The following is a 15,428-nucleotide window of genomic DNA, read 5'->3' as shown; positions in this document are numbered from 1 at the left end:
TCAATTGCCCCATGGTATCCATCTTGAGAGGCGATTCTCTTATTTGAATTCGGCAAGCTGTGATTGGCCAAAACAAACGCCCCAGCCGCCGAGCGCGCTAAACCGCGAAAAGTGACGCTCCCTCCGGCTACCGAGCCTTGGATAACCTCCACACCCGGAAAGCTCCCTCCTCAAAGCCAACGACCTCAATTCCGAACCCCCCTCGTCAATTGACATCGACCGACCGACCGACCGGTAACGTCATTCACGATGCAGGCCATTCGAACGCGGGGTGCCTGCATCGCGCGCCAGTCGCGGCTGACTGGCCTGCGCCAATCGAGATCCTACGCCTCCGGAGGTGACCACGGCCACCACCACGCCCACGACGTCCAGGAGCCCATCGGCGTACGTTTTGACGGCCTCTGCCGCCTCAATTGCCGTCACACTCTCGATTCAATAAGCTGACTGTTGTGTCTGCTGCTGTAGAACTTCTTCTGGGCGACCGTCGCCATCATCCCCGCGTCATACTTCGTCTACAAGATCACCCAGCCCGGCGAGGACGGTGAGGCACCGTACCTCACCAAGAAGATCCACGAGGCCTGGCACTGGCAGGAGACGTGGGCGGAGAGGAGCCACTTGCACACCAAGGCCATCGAGCAGGCCGGTTTCGACAGGTTGCTCTTCTTCTCCACCCCGGCCAACCGCGATGTCGACCTCCGATTCCCCGAGTGAGCCGTCCCTACCCATCGACGATATACCCGACAGTCGGCCCTAGTTCGTGTCGCTAGAAAGAAGCAATGGGCTAACAAATTGTCTGCGCAGGGCCATGTCGAACCACGCCGCCCGCAACGTTGTTGCCGGCTCCCAGACCAACCTGGACCACGTCGTTGCCCACTACAGGAAGCTGCACCTTGACGAGGAGGAGCGGAAAGCCCAGCTGCTTGCGAAGAAGCAGGAGTAAAGGGTTGTTGGTGGTGTATGATACCGTTACATAGATCGACTCGAGGTTGAATCAAGGCTTTCAGTTCATTTGTTACGTTGACGACTCACCAGATGCTCGGATGGTACGTACCGACTTGTCTCCCATATGAGCTCTTTCTGATGCTCTCTAAACGAAGACGTCTGAAGGCTCATAGACGCGAGTCGTTGGTGCCATGAAGTACCTGAAGCCCTTCATGTTGAGATGAAGCGCCGCTGGTTGGCAGCTGCTCGTGTACCCCTTTCCTTGGGGTATCTACTCGAGCTACATCGCCATTGCACGGGCAGTTTGAGGGAATGTTCTCTTAAGAAAACCTATGTAGGTATTGATGCACCTTCAAATAGGGCAAGACCAAATCATGCCGAAAGGCGGCCTCATTACCAGAACAAGCAAGAGACGACCGTCGTCTTCTAATGTGTCTACCACCTTTCCGTAGAATCAGCATTACGTAGAAGGAGACATCCTTCCGAACACCTTTACCACAAGCAACAACTGCTTAGCTCTTTCCAAAGACGCAACCTACTGCTCTGAGGGCAATGATCGCTCCTTACTTTTATCCCAGTCACTACCTGATCCTGCAACGGCATTGTCCGCCAACTATGGTGTCCGACCTGTGTCACTCGCTGCCTTGAACACTGCCCCCGTTTCCCCCGTCTTCTCTTCTGCAACTGTCTGCTTCTTTGCATTATCACCATCAGTCATCGTCTCGTCATCATCAACCATCAGTTTCTTGGGCACCGCAGAGTCATTGCTCGCTCCAGCACTACTCCTTGCTATAAATCGCCTCTTTTTTGTTTGCTTTCGCCTTTCGAAGCCTTAACGGAAACCACCGAAAATGTCTCTCGTACCTTTTTCAGATATCAGTTACGCGCCCATCAACAATGCTTCACCTCAGATTACGTTCACAGAGGGGCGGAAGTTCATCGCTGAACGACGCTACCTTTTCGGGGAAGTTGTGCTGGATGTCAACCCCCTTTGGTATTATCGCGAGAGAATAATGGCCGAAGATCTCAACCGATTCTTCCACGTTCTCGACAACCCAGAAACGGTCCGGGACATCTGCGCCCAACTAGAACCAAGCCTTGCAGACATTCCCGTCAGTCCAGACGAGATGACTGCCGAGCACCACAAGAAATTATGTCAGTTCATGAACCGATGGGGGTACAGAGTATGGACTTGGTCACATCCAGAAAGAAATCATCGCGTGTCATTCGGGGAGGCAGACAGAAGTGGCAACTTGAAACTGACCAGGCTGTATGGCGGCGAGCGTCAGACAGCCATACTCGTTGCTACCGAGCCCATCCAAGAGGGCGATGTGCTTCGGTTGAAGCCGAACTACTATTCGTGCAGGTGCAAAATGTGCGAAGCGAACCGACGGCTGAGTTCAAATGCATCCTCAAGGGAGAACGACGACCGACTCCTGGACGACTACGGCAACGAGAAGGGGGAGAAGCCAGTTGATGGGTCGAACCTGTCTTGGGGGGAGCTGACTCGAAAGCAAGCGAGCGACGCACCGCATTCGAGTGATTCGGACGCCCGTGTCGGTTCTTCAGGCCAGCGAAGTAGCCTTGCCGGAAGCACTCCTGGCTTGGGAGTAGGAACCGAAGCGACGTCCTCCACTCAGAACCCGGCTGCATCACAAGACAGACCGTCTCGAAGTACTGAGAGTACAGATCATACACATGTCGGCCTCCCTGACGCTCCTTCAGACCAGCACAGCAGCCTTGCGAAAAGTACTTCTGACGAGGGAGGAGCTGAAGCAACAAGTTCGACACAAAACCAGCCTGAATCACAAAGCAGACGGTCTCACAGTTCCGATTCCGAACGTACGCATGTCGACCCCCCTGGTGCCCCGGATATCAATGGCCCTGGTGGAAGCCTAGAGTTATATTGTACGCAATGTAACACAGTGATATTTGAGGACGAGCTACCTGTACCGGACAATTGGGACTGTCCCGATCCCGATTGTGAGGGAAGACTAGATCCAATCAACGGGTCCCAAGCCTCTGTGAACTCCTTCAGCGTAGGGGGGCTAGCCCTCGAAGAGATAGCAAACCAAGAGGTACACTCGCGAATCGAACAGCAGCAGCAACAGCAGGCCGGTCATAACACGCAGATTGATCAGGACCAGCATCAGAATGATCAGAACCATCATCACCACCACCACCACCACCAGACCGACCAGAACACACAGAATGACCAGGGCCATCAGCAGAATTATCAAGACCAGCAGCCCCAGCAGACCGACCAGAACACGCAGAATAATCAGGGTACACAGCAGAATCAGGCAAAATGCCCTTGGAGGGATGTGTCGGATGTGAGCACGCAGAATAGTCAGGGCCAGCAGACTGATCAAGGCACGGGGACTGATAAGACAGCTGAACTGGATGGGAAACGTAAGCAGCTGCGACTGGGGCAAAACGATGGGCAAAACGATGGGCAAAATGATGGGCAACAAGACGACAAGCCAAGAAAATCCCTTGCAAAACGTCTGTTTGCCAGAATTTCTCGTAGATGGAAAAAGATGATTGGGAAGTAGCACGACGTGAGACTGATGCTCACGGCTTGCTGAGTTGCAGGAAAGTTCCTGTAGCACGTTAGCGAAATATCTACTATGCGTCAGCGTTTTTTGTAATTGGAATGCATAAGGGATAACTAGCGAAGAGACAGAAATGAACTTGAGTATTGGATTCTGTTGGGCCTAATCGCCGAGTGCCAATGTAACGAGTCCTTCGAATGGCCCGGGATGGGTCATTTTTGGCTCTTCCAAAATCACGATATCACACAATTTACGGCATATCTTGCATAGCTTTTGACGGTTTAATTCCCCGGCCCAACGCTACTGATAGTCATCTCCATATCTGATGCTGCTTTGCTACTGATACTGCGTCGAAGCATGGCAGCATCGGGAAATACCGAGAGCGGTAAACTGTCAAACTCATCAAGACAGCAAGTCCCATGCCATTCGTCGCGGCGCCAATCCAGTCTTGCTCTTTGGCCGAATGTAAGATGTCTCCCGCAAGCACCTTTAAGACTCTGCTGTGTCCCTGAACTCGACCTTTCGGACCGCACGCACATTCCAAACGATATCCTGGGCCTTCTTCACGAGGCCCGAGGTCGCAAAGAGGAACATGCCCGGTAGGTACTCGCATCGGCTCGGGGATGCCGGAATCCGGTCGGCTGCGAGGGGGAGCCGGCGCCTCCTGGCGGTAACGGCCTGTTTAGAAGCCGTGGACTTTGACGAGCTGTGTGGGAAGAGAGAGAGAACGTCAGCGGTGTTGTCGAATTGGTAATGGGATGGAATGTGGTGGTTCATTATGGACGGGTAAGGTAGGTAAGGAGGTAGGCAGGTTGAAGCTGCAAATGTGGGGGTCTTGGAGGGGTGAATGTGTGATTGTGTCGCGTGCGTACCTTGGAGTCCATCTCGAGACCCTCCTGCTTGTCAATGAGGAAGTCGTGAATGTTCTTGCGCTGGTCGCCTGTTTGTCGCGCAAGTCAGCTTTGTTCATGGCTTCTTTTGGGGAAAGCATATGGGGGGGCGCATGTGTGCGACGACGCACCCTGGAGCTGGATGACCTCGCCGAGGTCCATGTCCTCGACGATGGTACCGTTGCAGGCGAACTTCTTCTTGATGACCTTCAGGATCTTCTTCTGGTCGAAGCGCTTGGGCAGGCCCTGGATGGTGGTGAGGGTCTTGCGGCCATTGCGCTGCTGGATGCGGATGTGGATGTAGTCCTGGCCCTTCTTCTGGTTGTTGATGCCCTCGCCCTCTTCGGCATCGGCGAAGGGGTCGATCGTCTTGAGGTTTTCGATGGTAGTCATCAGAGCCTGCGGTGTCGCGCGTCGCGTGTGTTTTGTGGTGGGGTTTTTTTGTTGGTGGGATTTTGTTTAAGCTGGTTGAAATTGGCGTTTAGTTGCGGATGCGATTTTGGGAAGGTGGTTTTTTTTTACTCACGTTGGTTCCTCGGTGTGAACTGGTTTTGTTTCGGTGGACTTCTTGGAGTGGAGTTTTTTTTTCTGTCAGATCGATTTCCTGTCAATGAGGAGCTTGAATGCGCGTTTGGGCGGGGGAAGCTTGTCAGCTTTTTTTTTCGGTGTGAGGCTTCGGACCAAACGACGATGAGGGGGAGCTGTTGGTGAATGGCGGGGTTGGCTAAGGTGGGATGGAGGCCCGTGCGAGAGCGGTGATCTGCCTGCCACAGGCAGGCACTGGTGTGAGATCTCCCGGCAGTCCACTGACCTGACCAGGACCTGGCAGATAACATCAGCCACATATAAGTGGCGCATTACAGAAACATTTCCAGGTTCACTTGCGTGCTATGAGCTTCTGCAATCAACGTCTATCAGCTTCTGTACGTCTTTAATGAAAATTCTCGCCTGAAAAACGCCATGGCGACAGTGAACAGCGGCTTCGAAGTCCGCGGCGCAAAAGGCGGCGCCAAGGGTGGCCGCTCCATCCACGCGACGCGCCGCTTCGACCCGGGCGACGTCATCGCCCGCTTCGACGACCCGGACATCGTCCTCCCGCCGGGCCACCGCGCCCTCGAGTACTGCAACCACTGCTTGCGGAAACGGGGCTCGCCGGGCCTGGCGGGGAGGCCGCTCCGCGCCTGCACGGGCTGCAAGACGGTGGCGTACTGCGGCCCGGCGTGCCAGAGGGCCAACTGGACCCTCATCCACAAGGTCGAGTGCAAGGCCATCCAACGGCTGCACGAGCTGAAGCCGGCGCACCAGCCGGACTGGGTGCCGACGCCGATCCGCGCCGCGGCGCAGGTGGTGCTGAGGCCGAAGGTCGTGGAGAAGTTCAAGGAGTTGGAGGGGCACGTCGAGGAGTGGAGGAAGAATGACGAGATGGACCTGCAGCTTCAGGCGCATGGCGTCGTGAGGTGTATTGGGGTTGAGGCGGTCACGTTTCAGGGGCTGGAGGAGGCTTTTCAGGTTTTATGCAAGGTGTGTGTTGTGCTTGCGCAGAAATGGTGAGGCGCTTGGAGCTAACGTCTCGCAGCTTCAGACGAATGCCTTCAGTCGTACGGAAGAGTACTACGAGACTGGCGGCGTGTTCCTTGACACGACGTTAGCCATGATCAATCACTCTTGTGCGCCGAACGCAATGGTGCAGTTCAGTGGACGGTCTGCGGTTCTCAGGTCAAGTGCCTTCATTCAAGCTGGAGACGAGATTGAGATCTCGTATATCGGTAAGAAACTCCTCCCCAACCAAAACAACCAACGTTCCACCTAACTCATAATACAAGACCAAACGCAACCAAAGGGGAAGAGACAAGGCGAGCTCGACCTCTATCATTTTGGATGCGCGTGTCGCAAGTGCGAGGGTGACTTTGACGAGTACCAAATGGCCATGAAGGACCCCACCGTCGACCTCAACAAACTGAGCGTCATGCCTGACATTGAGCGCTTCAAGAATCCCCCCGGCGGCGGCTTATTCCACGAGCCGCAAGGGATGCAGGGGCTCATCGTCAAGAAGATCATGCCAGTGTTCCCGCGCGACATGAAGCCAAAGGAGAAGCACGAGTGGCTTAGGAAAGCGTACAAGACGGGGTCGTACTTCGTTGAAACGGGGAAATGGGCCATAGAGCCCTTTGCGCAGGTCGTGGACGAGGCTTCGTTTTATTTCGGAAAGGATCGAGGGAACCATGAATGCGCCCTCGCCGTTGCTTGCCTGTCGGCGTACGAGATCGAGCCGTTCAAGCACGTCGCTCCATTCCACCCCCAGAGGTTGAAGGGGCTATCTTCCATTGCCATTGCTTTGTCCAACACGGCGCCCGATCCAGGGAAGCTCACTAAGCTCGCGAGAGACATGGCTTCGTTGAAGAAGTTTGAGCCGAAGCACGTCAAAGTTTTGGAAAACCTGGACCAGGTGTCTATGTGCCAGATGGTCTTGTCAATGATTGACATGTACAGCCATCTAGCTCCGTCGGCCGACTGGGAAGTTTTGGTGTTGGCGAAGGAGATGTTGAATGACATCGAAAGCTTGCCCGGTCGAGAGAAGGAAAACAGCTTGATCCTTGCGTGGAGGAAAGACCCTAAGGACATGGATGAGTTCTTCAGATTCGGTCTTATCGAACCGATCAAGGCGTTGTCTGAGCTCGGAAAAGTTGTGTTAGAAGTAGATCTGGGTATGGACCGCGATCTGTCTGCCAAGTGATACCCACATGAGGATTTGAATAGAAACAATCCTCAGCGACGCTTGGAATTTGGCGTAGCGATTCCCGGCATCTCTTCCGGGTTGTCTTGACTGGTGGGATGATTTTTCTCCTGTCTTTTGATGGTCCTCTTGTCAATGGCACCTGACTTGGTCAGTTTGGGAGCGGTAACATTCCCCTGACAATCTGGTAACCGGTCAGAAGGGGCCTTCCTCTTCCTACTGCGAGGCTGCGAAGAACTCCCATGACCATCGCCATCGTTGTTCGATCGGATTTGGCGTTCCACGGGTACTGCTGACTGGCTGCGAGTGCCATCCGCCATTACCGATAGTCTATCGCGTTCTCTTGTGGAGGGTTCCATGGTCGCCTCAAGACGTAGGACTCTGCTCTTGAATAGGTCAAGCTCCATTTGCAATGGTTCGACCAGGCTTGCTCTGTTTCCAATCTTTGTGATGTTGCTTGCTAGTATATCCAGTTCGCTCGGCAAAAACAAGTGGCCTTTGGACTCGTATGCCCTAGAGCGGTCTTGTTCCAGGCTCTGCTTCAACTGTTCAAACTCCGTTCGCAGGTTCGTAACTTCGTTGGCACTCTTCCTGGCCGCACTGACGGCATCTTTTGCGGTTTTCTTTGCACTCGCAAGCTCTGAGAAGATGGTCATAAGCTGCTTCTTGGTATTTTGAAGCTCTTCCTGAAGCTCAGCGTTTTCGCTCTCAATAAGCTGGGTTCGATTCGTCACTTCTGCCACAGCAGCACTTGCTGTTTGCATTGCGTTCTCTAGGTGTGTGAGACCACGGACTTCAGAGATGTTTCGTTTGACATCTGAGATACTTGTTTTGACGGAAAGGAGATCTGCTTTCTGGGCATCCATCACTCGGCGCAGCTCGGCCATTGTACCGTTTAGCTTCTTGACGTCGCGGTCGATACGAGTGATGGAGTTGTCAAACTTCGATACTGCCTGGTTTCCGGCAGTGTTGATCATGTCGATGTGTTCACTCTGCCTGTTAATTTCAGCCTGCATTCCGAGAAAGTCGACGTCTTCAGGATCGAGAGACGGCTGATCGTTGCTGAAGCCTGAGCTGTGACGGTGGCCAGCTTCGCCTGGAAACGCTCGGCGCGGGTCAGATTGTACTCCAGCGCTCTGTCGCAACTTTAGCGTTCGCCGTATATCCAAGTCTACTTGACGGCCATTATTTCCCAGAAATAAGACAGAGGCCTGCTTAAGCAGTATCTGCGAGCTGAACATGGTGAGCACTTGTATCATGTAGAAGTAGGTGACTTACTCCTCAAGCACATGGTTGACAGGAGTAGTTAGACATTTAAGCCCAACAGTTTTCTTGCATTCTGCGCAAGCAATGTCCTGTAACTCACTACATAAAATCACAATGTCAGTCTCATCGAAGTTCATCTGAGGTAAGGTATCTCAGAGACGATAAATATTGACGTACCATCCAGCCACCAATGTTTGTGTGTCTCCCATCCTTATCGGCCCTTGAGTGATGATGTTCAAAGCATTCGTAGCTTCGAGAAGCGGACTGAAGTAGGACTTTGCGATCTGAGTCCACAGATTTACAAAATTCGCCAGGTGCGCGTGGCAGCTTCCGCATTTGCACAAGAGAGTTTCCATTATGCTCTGTTGTCAGAAGGCATTGGCCGAAATGACTAGTCGTGAATGAGTGTCGTATTTGTGCGACGGAGAGAAAAAAATGCTGGTCTATAGCAATGATAATCTCTGACCAGGTACTGGAAGATGGCCGAGGAGTAAGGGTGATGTCGAGTGTGAGGCCTGATTGATGCGAAGCAGCTCAACCTTCAGGATGTCGAGGTCCCTACCTGCATTGGCAGGGGTCCCCTACCCGCCCAGGCGACCGTTGCTTCCTTATCTTATCAAAATAGCCTGTGATTGGCTCACCCCACAACGGTTCCATAACGGAAATCGCATCCTGCTACTCGATTGACAGAATGGATATTTTTTGGCCTCCCCGGTTGCAAATTTCCCCGACCTCAACTCAACCCAACCACAATCCCTTGGAAGAGCAGCACTGCCTTCCTCCTCCAGCCAAGCATCAATACACTCTGGAGCCTGGGATCTATGGGGAGAAATCGCAAAAACCGCCAGCGCAACGACGCGCGACTTGCTGCCGAAGAAGCCATCGAAATGGGTTCAGACTCCGTCACCCAACCGACCGACGCGGCAATGGACGCAGCGACCGACAACCAGACACAGAGTGGCGAGGTCGAGGTTCGTGAGAGCTCGTCGCAGACTCAGAGCAGTGGAAGTCTTAAAAGATCTGCCCCGGATGACGACGACGATGATGGAGGTTGGCAGAAGGTGGAACGATCGAACAAGAAGCGCAAGAAGGTCCCTCGCGAAGGCTCAAACAACTATCCCGCCATCACCTTCTCGCCGAGCGCCAAGATCTTCAGCAAGATCAACCTCGCGATGTTGCGCGACCTGATCCTATACATCTTCGCGGACGGTACTGGGCCCAATTGGGTTTCGGTCTCCCACAGGCCAAACTTTCGAAAGATTGTCGTTCTGATGATACCCGGACTTGAGGAAGCCATGTTCAAGGCGGCAGTGAACTTTGACAAATACAAACCGGGCCCGGATAGCACCCAGGACCGGGTGGAGTCAACGCCTGACGACTACTATCCTCGGCAGCTCGCCGCCGAAACACTGCCACCTGCGCTTCAAGGATTCGCCAACATGTTTCCTCACCTGTGGCCAGTCAAGGCTCCTGGAGACGACAAATACATGAAACTTCATTCGCCCCTGGGCACGTTCTTGACAGCGCCGATGCCGAAAAACAAGGACGACAGGAAAGGACCCAAGCCGGCGAGGGAGCCCAATGGATGGAAGAACGAGCGAACTCCGATCACCGAGTTTCTGGCCTCACTCGAAGAACTGGAAGTCGCCGGCCACCTGATTCATCCAGCTCTCATCGAGAACGAAGAAAGAAGAGCGGAAACCAAGATTCCGGAGGGGTGGGTGGTCTCAAAAGTCGACAAGCTCGAGGACGGCGACGTTCCCGAGGCTGAGATTGAGCAAGGCAGTGTTACGGCTGGCCGAGAGTGCTTGGCGCTGGACTGCGAGATGTGCATGACGGGAGAGAGCGAATACTCTCTTACGCGCATCAGTATCATCTCTTGGTCTGGAGATCTAATCATGGACGAGTTGGTCAAGCCCGAGAAGCCCATCATCGACTACGTCACCCGCTTCTCTGGTATCACAGAGGAGATGCTGAAGCCTGTGACGACAACTCTGCAAGACATTCAAAAGAAGCTGCTCGAGCTTGTCACGCCGCGAACCATCCTTATCGGACACTCGCTCGAGTCTGATCTGAAGGCTCTTCGGTTTTCTCACCCTTTCATCGTCGACACATCACTCATCTACCCTCATCCCCGAGGACCTCCTCTCAAGTCATCGCTCAAGTGGTTGACCCAAAAATACATCAATCGCGAAATCCAGAAGGGTGGTGCTAACGGACACAACCCAATTGAGGATGCTCGTGCATGCCTTGACCTAGTCAGACAGAAATGTGAGAAGGGCAAGCTTTGGGGCGCCTCTGATTCTCAGGGTGAGAACCTGTTCCGTCGGCTGGCGAGGGCTGGAACAGCATACAAGGCGCAAGGCGGCAACACAGGAGGCGAAGCTACCGGCAAGACAAGCGCAGCAGTCGATTGGGGCGACCCGTCCAAGGGACCTGGTGGTGGAGCAACGCACAAGATTGGCTGCAAGTCCGATGCAGATGTCGTCAATGGTGTTATCCGCGCCGTGAAGGGAGATCCGGATGGACTGGAAATTCCTGGTGGTGGTGTTGATTTCGTATGGGGTCGCATGCGAGAGCTGGAGGCGCTTCAGGGTTGGTGGAACAAAAACAGAGTCGAAAACGCCAGCAGCGATGGTGGTCCGCCCGATTCTACGGAATTTGATGCGCAATTTGGCAAATCACCTCTCGAGCAGTGCTTGGCCCGTCTCACCAAGCGCCTGCAAGAGATCCACGACAGCCTGCCGCCTTGCACGGCTTTCATCGTGTACTCGGGCTCCGGTGACCCACGCGAGATGAGCAGGCTCCAGGCCATGCATTCTCAGTGGAAGCGGGAGTACAACACCCCTGGCAAGAAGTGGGATCAATTGTCTGTCAAGTGGACAGACGAAGAGGAGCAAGCTCTCCGACGCGCAGTCAAGAGAGCCAGGCAAAGCGTTGGTTTCATTGGTGTGAAATAAGTATGCCTCAGCGCCTCAAGGTATCGGTCATGAGCTGGCGAAGAGCTTAGACTTTGTAGCATTTCACGAGTAGACAGCGTGGCATATATAGTATCCGGGGATACTCTCGAAGGAATGGGTTTGTACTGAGGCGGGCTGATGGCTGGTCACAGGTGGATGATACCCCTAAGGTAGTTTGACGATAGAAGCAGAATGCCCCGCTGCAAAGGACTCGAGGTCAAGACGACCTTTTAGAGTCATATTGAAGCACGAAATAGCAGCCAAACTTCCTGGGTCTTTTGACATGATGTTTGCGCTTTTAGACTCCGCCCCATACCCGATGTCTTGCTTTAAGCTTTGGCATGTAGTGAGCAAAACACCCTGTCGGCTTTCTTGCAGCAGTGAAGTGTTTCTTCCAGTATCCATGCACAGCTCACATGCCGCCGCATCGGAATTCCAAGGTTCCTCCAGCCAGGGTCCACAGTATCCCCGCTGCGCTTATCCGCCTTGAGTGCATTCTGATTGGTCCCCCCGCCTCCGGCTGCGGAGAAAAGCCATGGCCGAGCCCCACGCCGGCCTGCCTCGGCATCTTTTCGGAGAACTTGACTGCTTGCTGCTTCCCCAATTACCAACCAACTCATTCCGTCCGCCTCTCATTCCCACCCACGACGCGCACGCTTTCGAACACGCCACCCCCAGCCGATATCTATATTCCTTAGCTCGCAGCCATTAACCTGTGGTGTATCTTCACGAATACCTCCTCTACCCTACGCCCTCCCAGCTGTCCACCACGCCGCCAAGATGTCGTTCATGGGTGGCGCTGAATGCTCGACCTCCGGCAACCCCCTCAGCCAGTTCCAAAAACACGTCCAAGATGACAAGACCTTGCAAAGAGACAGGCTGGTGCAAAGAGGACCGAATGCGCTCGCCGGTGGCTTCCGGAGTGCCGGCGCAAACGCTCCGCAGGATGAGGTACTCGGACCCCGCATATCCGAACCTCCATCGACTGACTGATATGGCAGATGATGAACGGTTTCCTGAACAACGCCCCCGGCCTTCAACCAGAGATTCCGATGCAAAATGGTGCTGTCCGGATAGACCCTGCCCAAGGCGTACACCTCCGCGCGAACTCGACATCCCCGACATGGGCGAATGATTTTCAGAACCAGGCCGCCATGGAATCGGCGTTCAACGCTCCTCCAGGAACACAGTTTAGCCCCGAGGAATTTTCGCGCTTCAGACAAATGAACCAGCAGCCCTCATCGGCCCGAGCGAGCCCCATGCCCAGCCAGATGTCTCAGCAACCGAGAATGGGAATGAACATGGGAATGAGCATGGGTATGGGATACAACAGCATGATGGGCTCCTCCATGTATCAGCCCATGTACCAACAGCACATGCAACAACAGCCGATGCAACAAGATGCCAAGGGAAAGGGAAAGCTGGTCGAGTTGGATGACAACAAATGGGAGGAGCAGTTTGCGCAGATGGAGCTGCAAGAGAAGGAGGATCAGGAGGCCAAGGCAGCTGAGCCGGAGCTGGAGGAGATGGACAAGGCCATGCAGTCAGAAACCGGTTACGGCGACTTCGAATCAATATGGAAGGGCATCGAAGCGGAGACAGCAGCGGCGAGAGGCATGGTCGACGACTCGACATTTGACAAGTTCGACAGCGAGGACTGGGGTCCTGATTTCACCGGTATGAACAGCGACTGGGGACGTCTCGGCGACCCTGTGGTGGAGAACTACCTCTTTGAGGAGGACAACTTTTTCAGTGAGGAGAAGAACGCTTTCGACGAGGGTGTGCGGATCATGCGCGAGGGCGGTAACCTGTCTCTCGCCGCACTCGCCTTCGAAGCTGCGGTGCAACAGAACCCAAATCACACCGAGGCCTGGGTCTACCTCGGCTCGGCACAGGCGCAAAACGAAAAAGAAACCGCGGCGATTCGTGCCCTCGAACAGGCACTCAAGCAGGACCCCAACAACCTGGCTGCTCTCATGGGACTGGCTGTCTCCTACACTAACGAGGGATACGATAGCACCGCCTACCGCACGCTGGAGAGATGGCTGTCAGTAAAGTACCCGAACATCATCGCCCCGAAGGACCTGCACCCCATGGCCGAGATGGGCTTCACCGACCGCCAACAACTGCACGACAAGGTGACTAGCCTGTTCATCAAGGCTGCCCAGCTCAGCCCGGACGGCGAGCACATGGACCCCGACGTTCAGGTCGGACTTGGAGTCCTCTTCTACGGCGCCGAGGAGTACGACAAGGCTGTGGATTGCTTCACCGCGGCACTCCACTCATCGGAGCTCGGAACCTCGAACCAGCAGGAACAGCTGCATCTGCTGTGGAACCGTTTGGGCGCCACCCTCGCCAACTCGGGCCGCTCCGAGGAGGCCATCGCCGCGTACGAGAAGGCGCTTAGCATCCACCCCAACTTCGTGCGCGCGCGCTACAACCTCGGTGTGAGCTGCATCAACATCGGCTGCCACGCCGAGGCCGCCTCCCACTTCCTCGCCGCGCTCAACATGCACAAGGCCATCGAGAAGAGCGGGCGCAACATGGCGTACGAGATCCTCGGCGGCGGCGACGGTGCTCGCGGCGGCACCAACACCGCCCACCTCGACGAGCAGATCGACCGCATGACGGCGCAGAACAGGAGCACCACGCTGTACGACACCCTGAGGAGGGTCTTCACGCAGATGGGCCGCCGGGACCTGGCCGAGAAGACGGTCGCGGGCGTCGACCCCGAGATCTTCAGGAGCGAGTTTGACTTTTAGAGCCCCGTCTTCTATCCTGGAGATTGTACACTAGCGAAGTCTCAAGCGCCCAAGCGGCGATGCCTTACCTGGTAGGCGTCGAAGCAGCGCACCCTCATGAATTTGGATGTACTCATGAATGACAATCACGTTTTACGAGGCTCAAAGCCGCCTGTTCGGATCCCTGCCTTAGTACGCTGGGACGGGAGGTACACTCATTCAAAAAGCTGTCTTGCACATGAGCGCTTGTAGTTTTGTACGGTAGTAGTAGTAATCATGCCTTCTTGCCATCCTCGTCGTCTGCGAATGCCCGACGTCTGCCGCCAACGTATTTACACCGTGATCCCCAGACTCGAGTCCGCGGCATGCTTCGTGAGATCCCTTGACAGTCCCTGATACTATTACTAAAATGATCCTTTCGTTACGAGTTTGACCAAATCTACAGCTTGGCTGGGATGGCACCAAGTGCAGTCTTCCCCATCTACAACGCCAATATTCATTGATGAGGACGAGATGTCGGTTATTTGATCCCTCATGAACAGGCTCCTGCGAAGAAATTGTACCTTTGCGGCAACTGTACACTCAGCTGTCTTCGAACTGGTGGGAGGGGAGGAGTCATTACGCTCTAGGCACCAGCCACATCAAACACCCAACCCATCACCACCATCATCATCACGATTCCGCTCGAATCTTCAACCAAACAAACACACAGAAGCAAAAGAGAAGATCACAGATTAACACACTAAAAAGACAAAAAAAGTTGAACAACGCGCTGTATTTCAAGCGCGCCACCTCGAGCTTGTCGAAAAACACACAAGGCACTGGAGACTCGAACTTGGGTGGTATTTATGCGGCCTCCTAGCTTGGCACCTTCCTGCTTTTGCCGACTGAGCCAAACGGCTCGCATTATCGCCGAACTTGTGGTGACGGGACTGCTTTTTTTAGGGGGCATATACCTTTGAGCGTGGCGGGTGGTCTTTTCTTTTGGGGTGGAAGGTGAGGGAGGGAAGGAAGGACGGGAAGGTGCGCGGGTTGGGTGGGGTGGGAGGGAAGCAGACGTGGCTTCCTTTTTTGTCAGGTTGCCCGGGACGATTAAGGCGATAAATGGAGGGGAGTTTACGGGGACCTTTCAAACCGGGAACCAGACACAATGCTTTGGGTCTGGCATATGTTTGCTTGATATCATGCCAGTCCAGACATCTATCTCCAAGAGAACGTGGTTTTGTTACAATGCGCTCATGGAGAACGACGGTCTGGTAAAGACTATCTTCTGTAATTTCTGGGGTATTATTACCTGTTGAAACTGAAAATGACAAACAATAGATCTAGTGACTGTTCAC

General features: G+C 54.3%; 6 protein-coding genes across 6 annotated transcripts; 4 read left to right on the top strand and 2 right to left on the bottom strand.

Moving 5' to 3' along the window:
• Nucleotides 1-249: 249 nt before the first annotated feature.
• CkaCkLH20_05906 (NADH: ubiquinone oxidoreductase subunit) lies at nt 250-940 on the top strand (the record flags this gene model as incomplete). The annotated part of the gene is made up of 3 exons (XM_038888623.1): nt 250-384; nt 466-707; nt 802-940. The coding sequence occupies 3 exons, from the start codon at nt 250-252 to the stop codon at nt 938-940; spliced, it is 516 nt and encodes a 171-aa protein (XP_038745959.1).
• A 3,046-nt stretch (nt 941-3,986) lies between these two features.
• On the bottom strand, nt 3,987-4,780 carry CkaCkLH20_05905 (translation initiation factor sui1; the record flags this gene model as incomplete). Its single annotated transcript, XM_038888622.1, has 3 exons — nt 3,987-4,175; nt 4,370-4,437; nt 4,519-4,780. 3 exons carry the CDS (start codon nt 4,778-4,780, stop codon nt 3,987-3,989), a joined length of 519 nt encoding a protein of 172 aa, XP_038745958.1.
• A 567-nt stretch (nt 4,781-5,347) lies between these two features.
• On the top strand, nt 5,348-7,121 carry CkaCkLH20_05904 (MYND finger; the record flags this gene model as incomplete). The annotated part of the gene is made up of 3 exons (XM_038888621.1): nt 5,348-5,908; nt 5,964-6,153; nt 6,211-7,121. 3 exons carry the CDS (start codon nt 5,348-5,350, stop codon nt 7,119-7,121), a joined length of 1,662 nt encoding a protein of 553 aa, XP_038745957.1.
• Nucleotides 7,122-7,153: 32 nt separating this feature from the next.
• On the bottom strand, nt 7,154-8,098 carry CkaCkLH20_05903 (uncharacterized protein; the record flags this gene model as incomplete). The annotated part of the gene is made up of 1 exon (XM_038888620.1): nt 7,154-8,098. One exon carries the CDS (start codon nt 8,096-8,098, stop codon nt 7,154-7,156), a length of 945 nt encoding a protein of 314 aa, XP_038745956.1.
• A 1,176-nt stretch (nt 8,099-9,274) lies between these two features.
• Nucleotides 9,275-11,347, top strand: CkaCkLH20_05902 (RNA exonuclease; the record flags this gene model as incomplete). Its single annotated transcript, XM_038888619.1, has 1 exon — nt 9,275-11,347. One exon carries the CDS (start codon nt 9,275-9,277, stop codon nt 11,345-11,347), a length of 2,073 nt encoding a protein of 690 aa, XP_038745955.1.
• A 780-nt stretch (nt 11,348-12,127) lies between these two features.
• On the top strand, nt 12,128-14,109 carry CkaCkLH20_05901 (tetratricopeptide; the record flags this gene model as incomplete). Its single annotated transcript, XM_038888618.1, has 2 exons — nt 12,128-12,298; nt 12,349-14,109. 2 exons carry the CDS (start codon nt 12,128-12,130, stop codon nt 14,107-14,109), a joined length of 1,932 nt encoding a protein of 643 aa, XP_038745954.1.
• Nucleotides 14,110-15,428: the final 1,319 nt, after the last annotated feature.

The sequence above is a fragment of the Colletotrichum karsti genome (genome assembly GCF_011947395.1).
Source record: "Colletotrichum karsti strain CkLH20 chromosome Unknown Scaffold17, whole genome shotgun sequence".
Classification (NCBI taxonomy): Eukaryota; Fungi; Ascomycota; class Sordariomycetes; order Glomerellales; family Glomerellaceae; genus Colletotrichum; species Colletotrichum karsti.
This window is presented reverse-complemented; position numbering and strand designations above follow the sequence as displayed.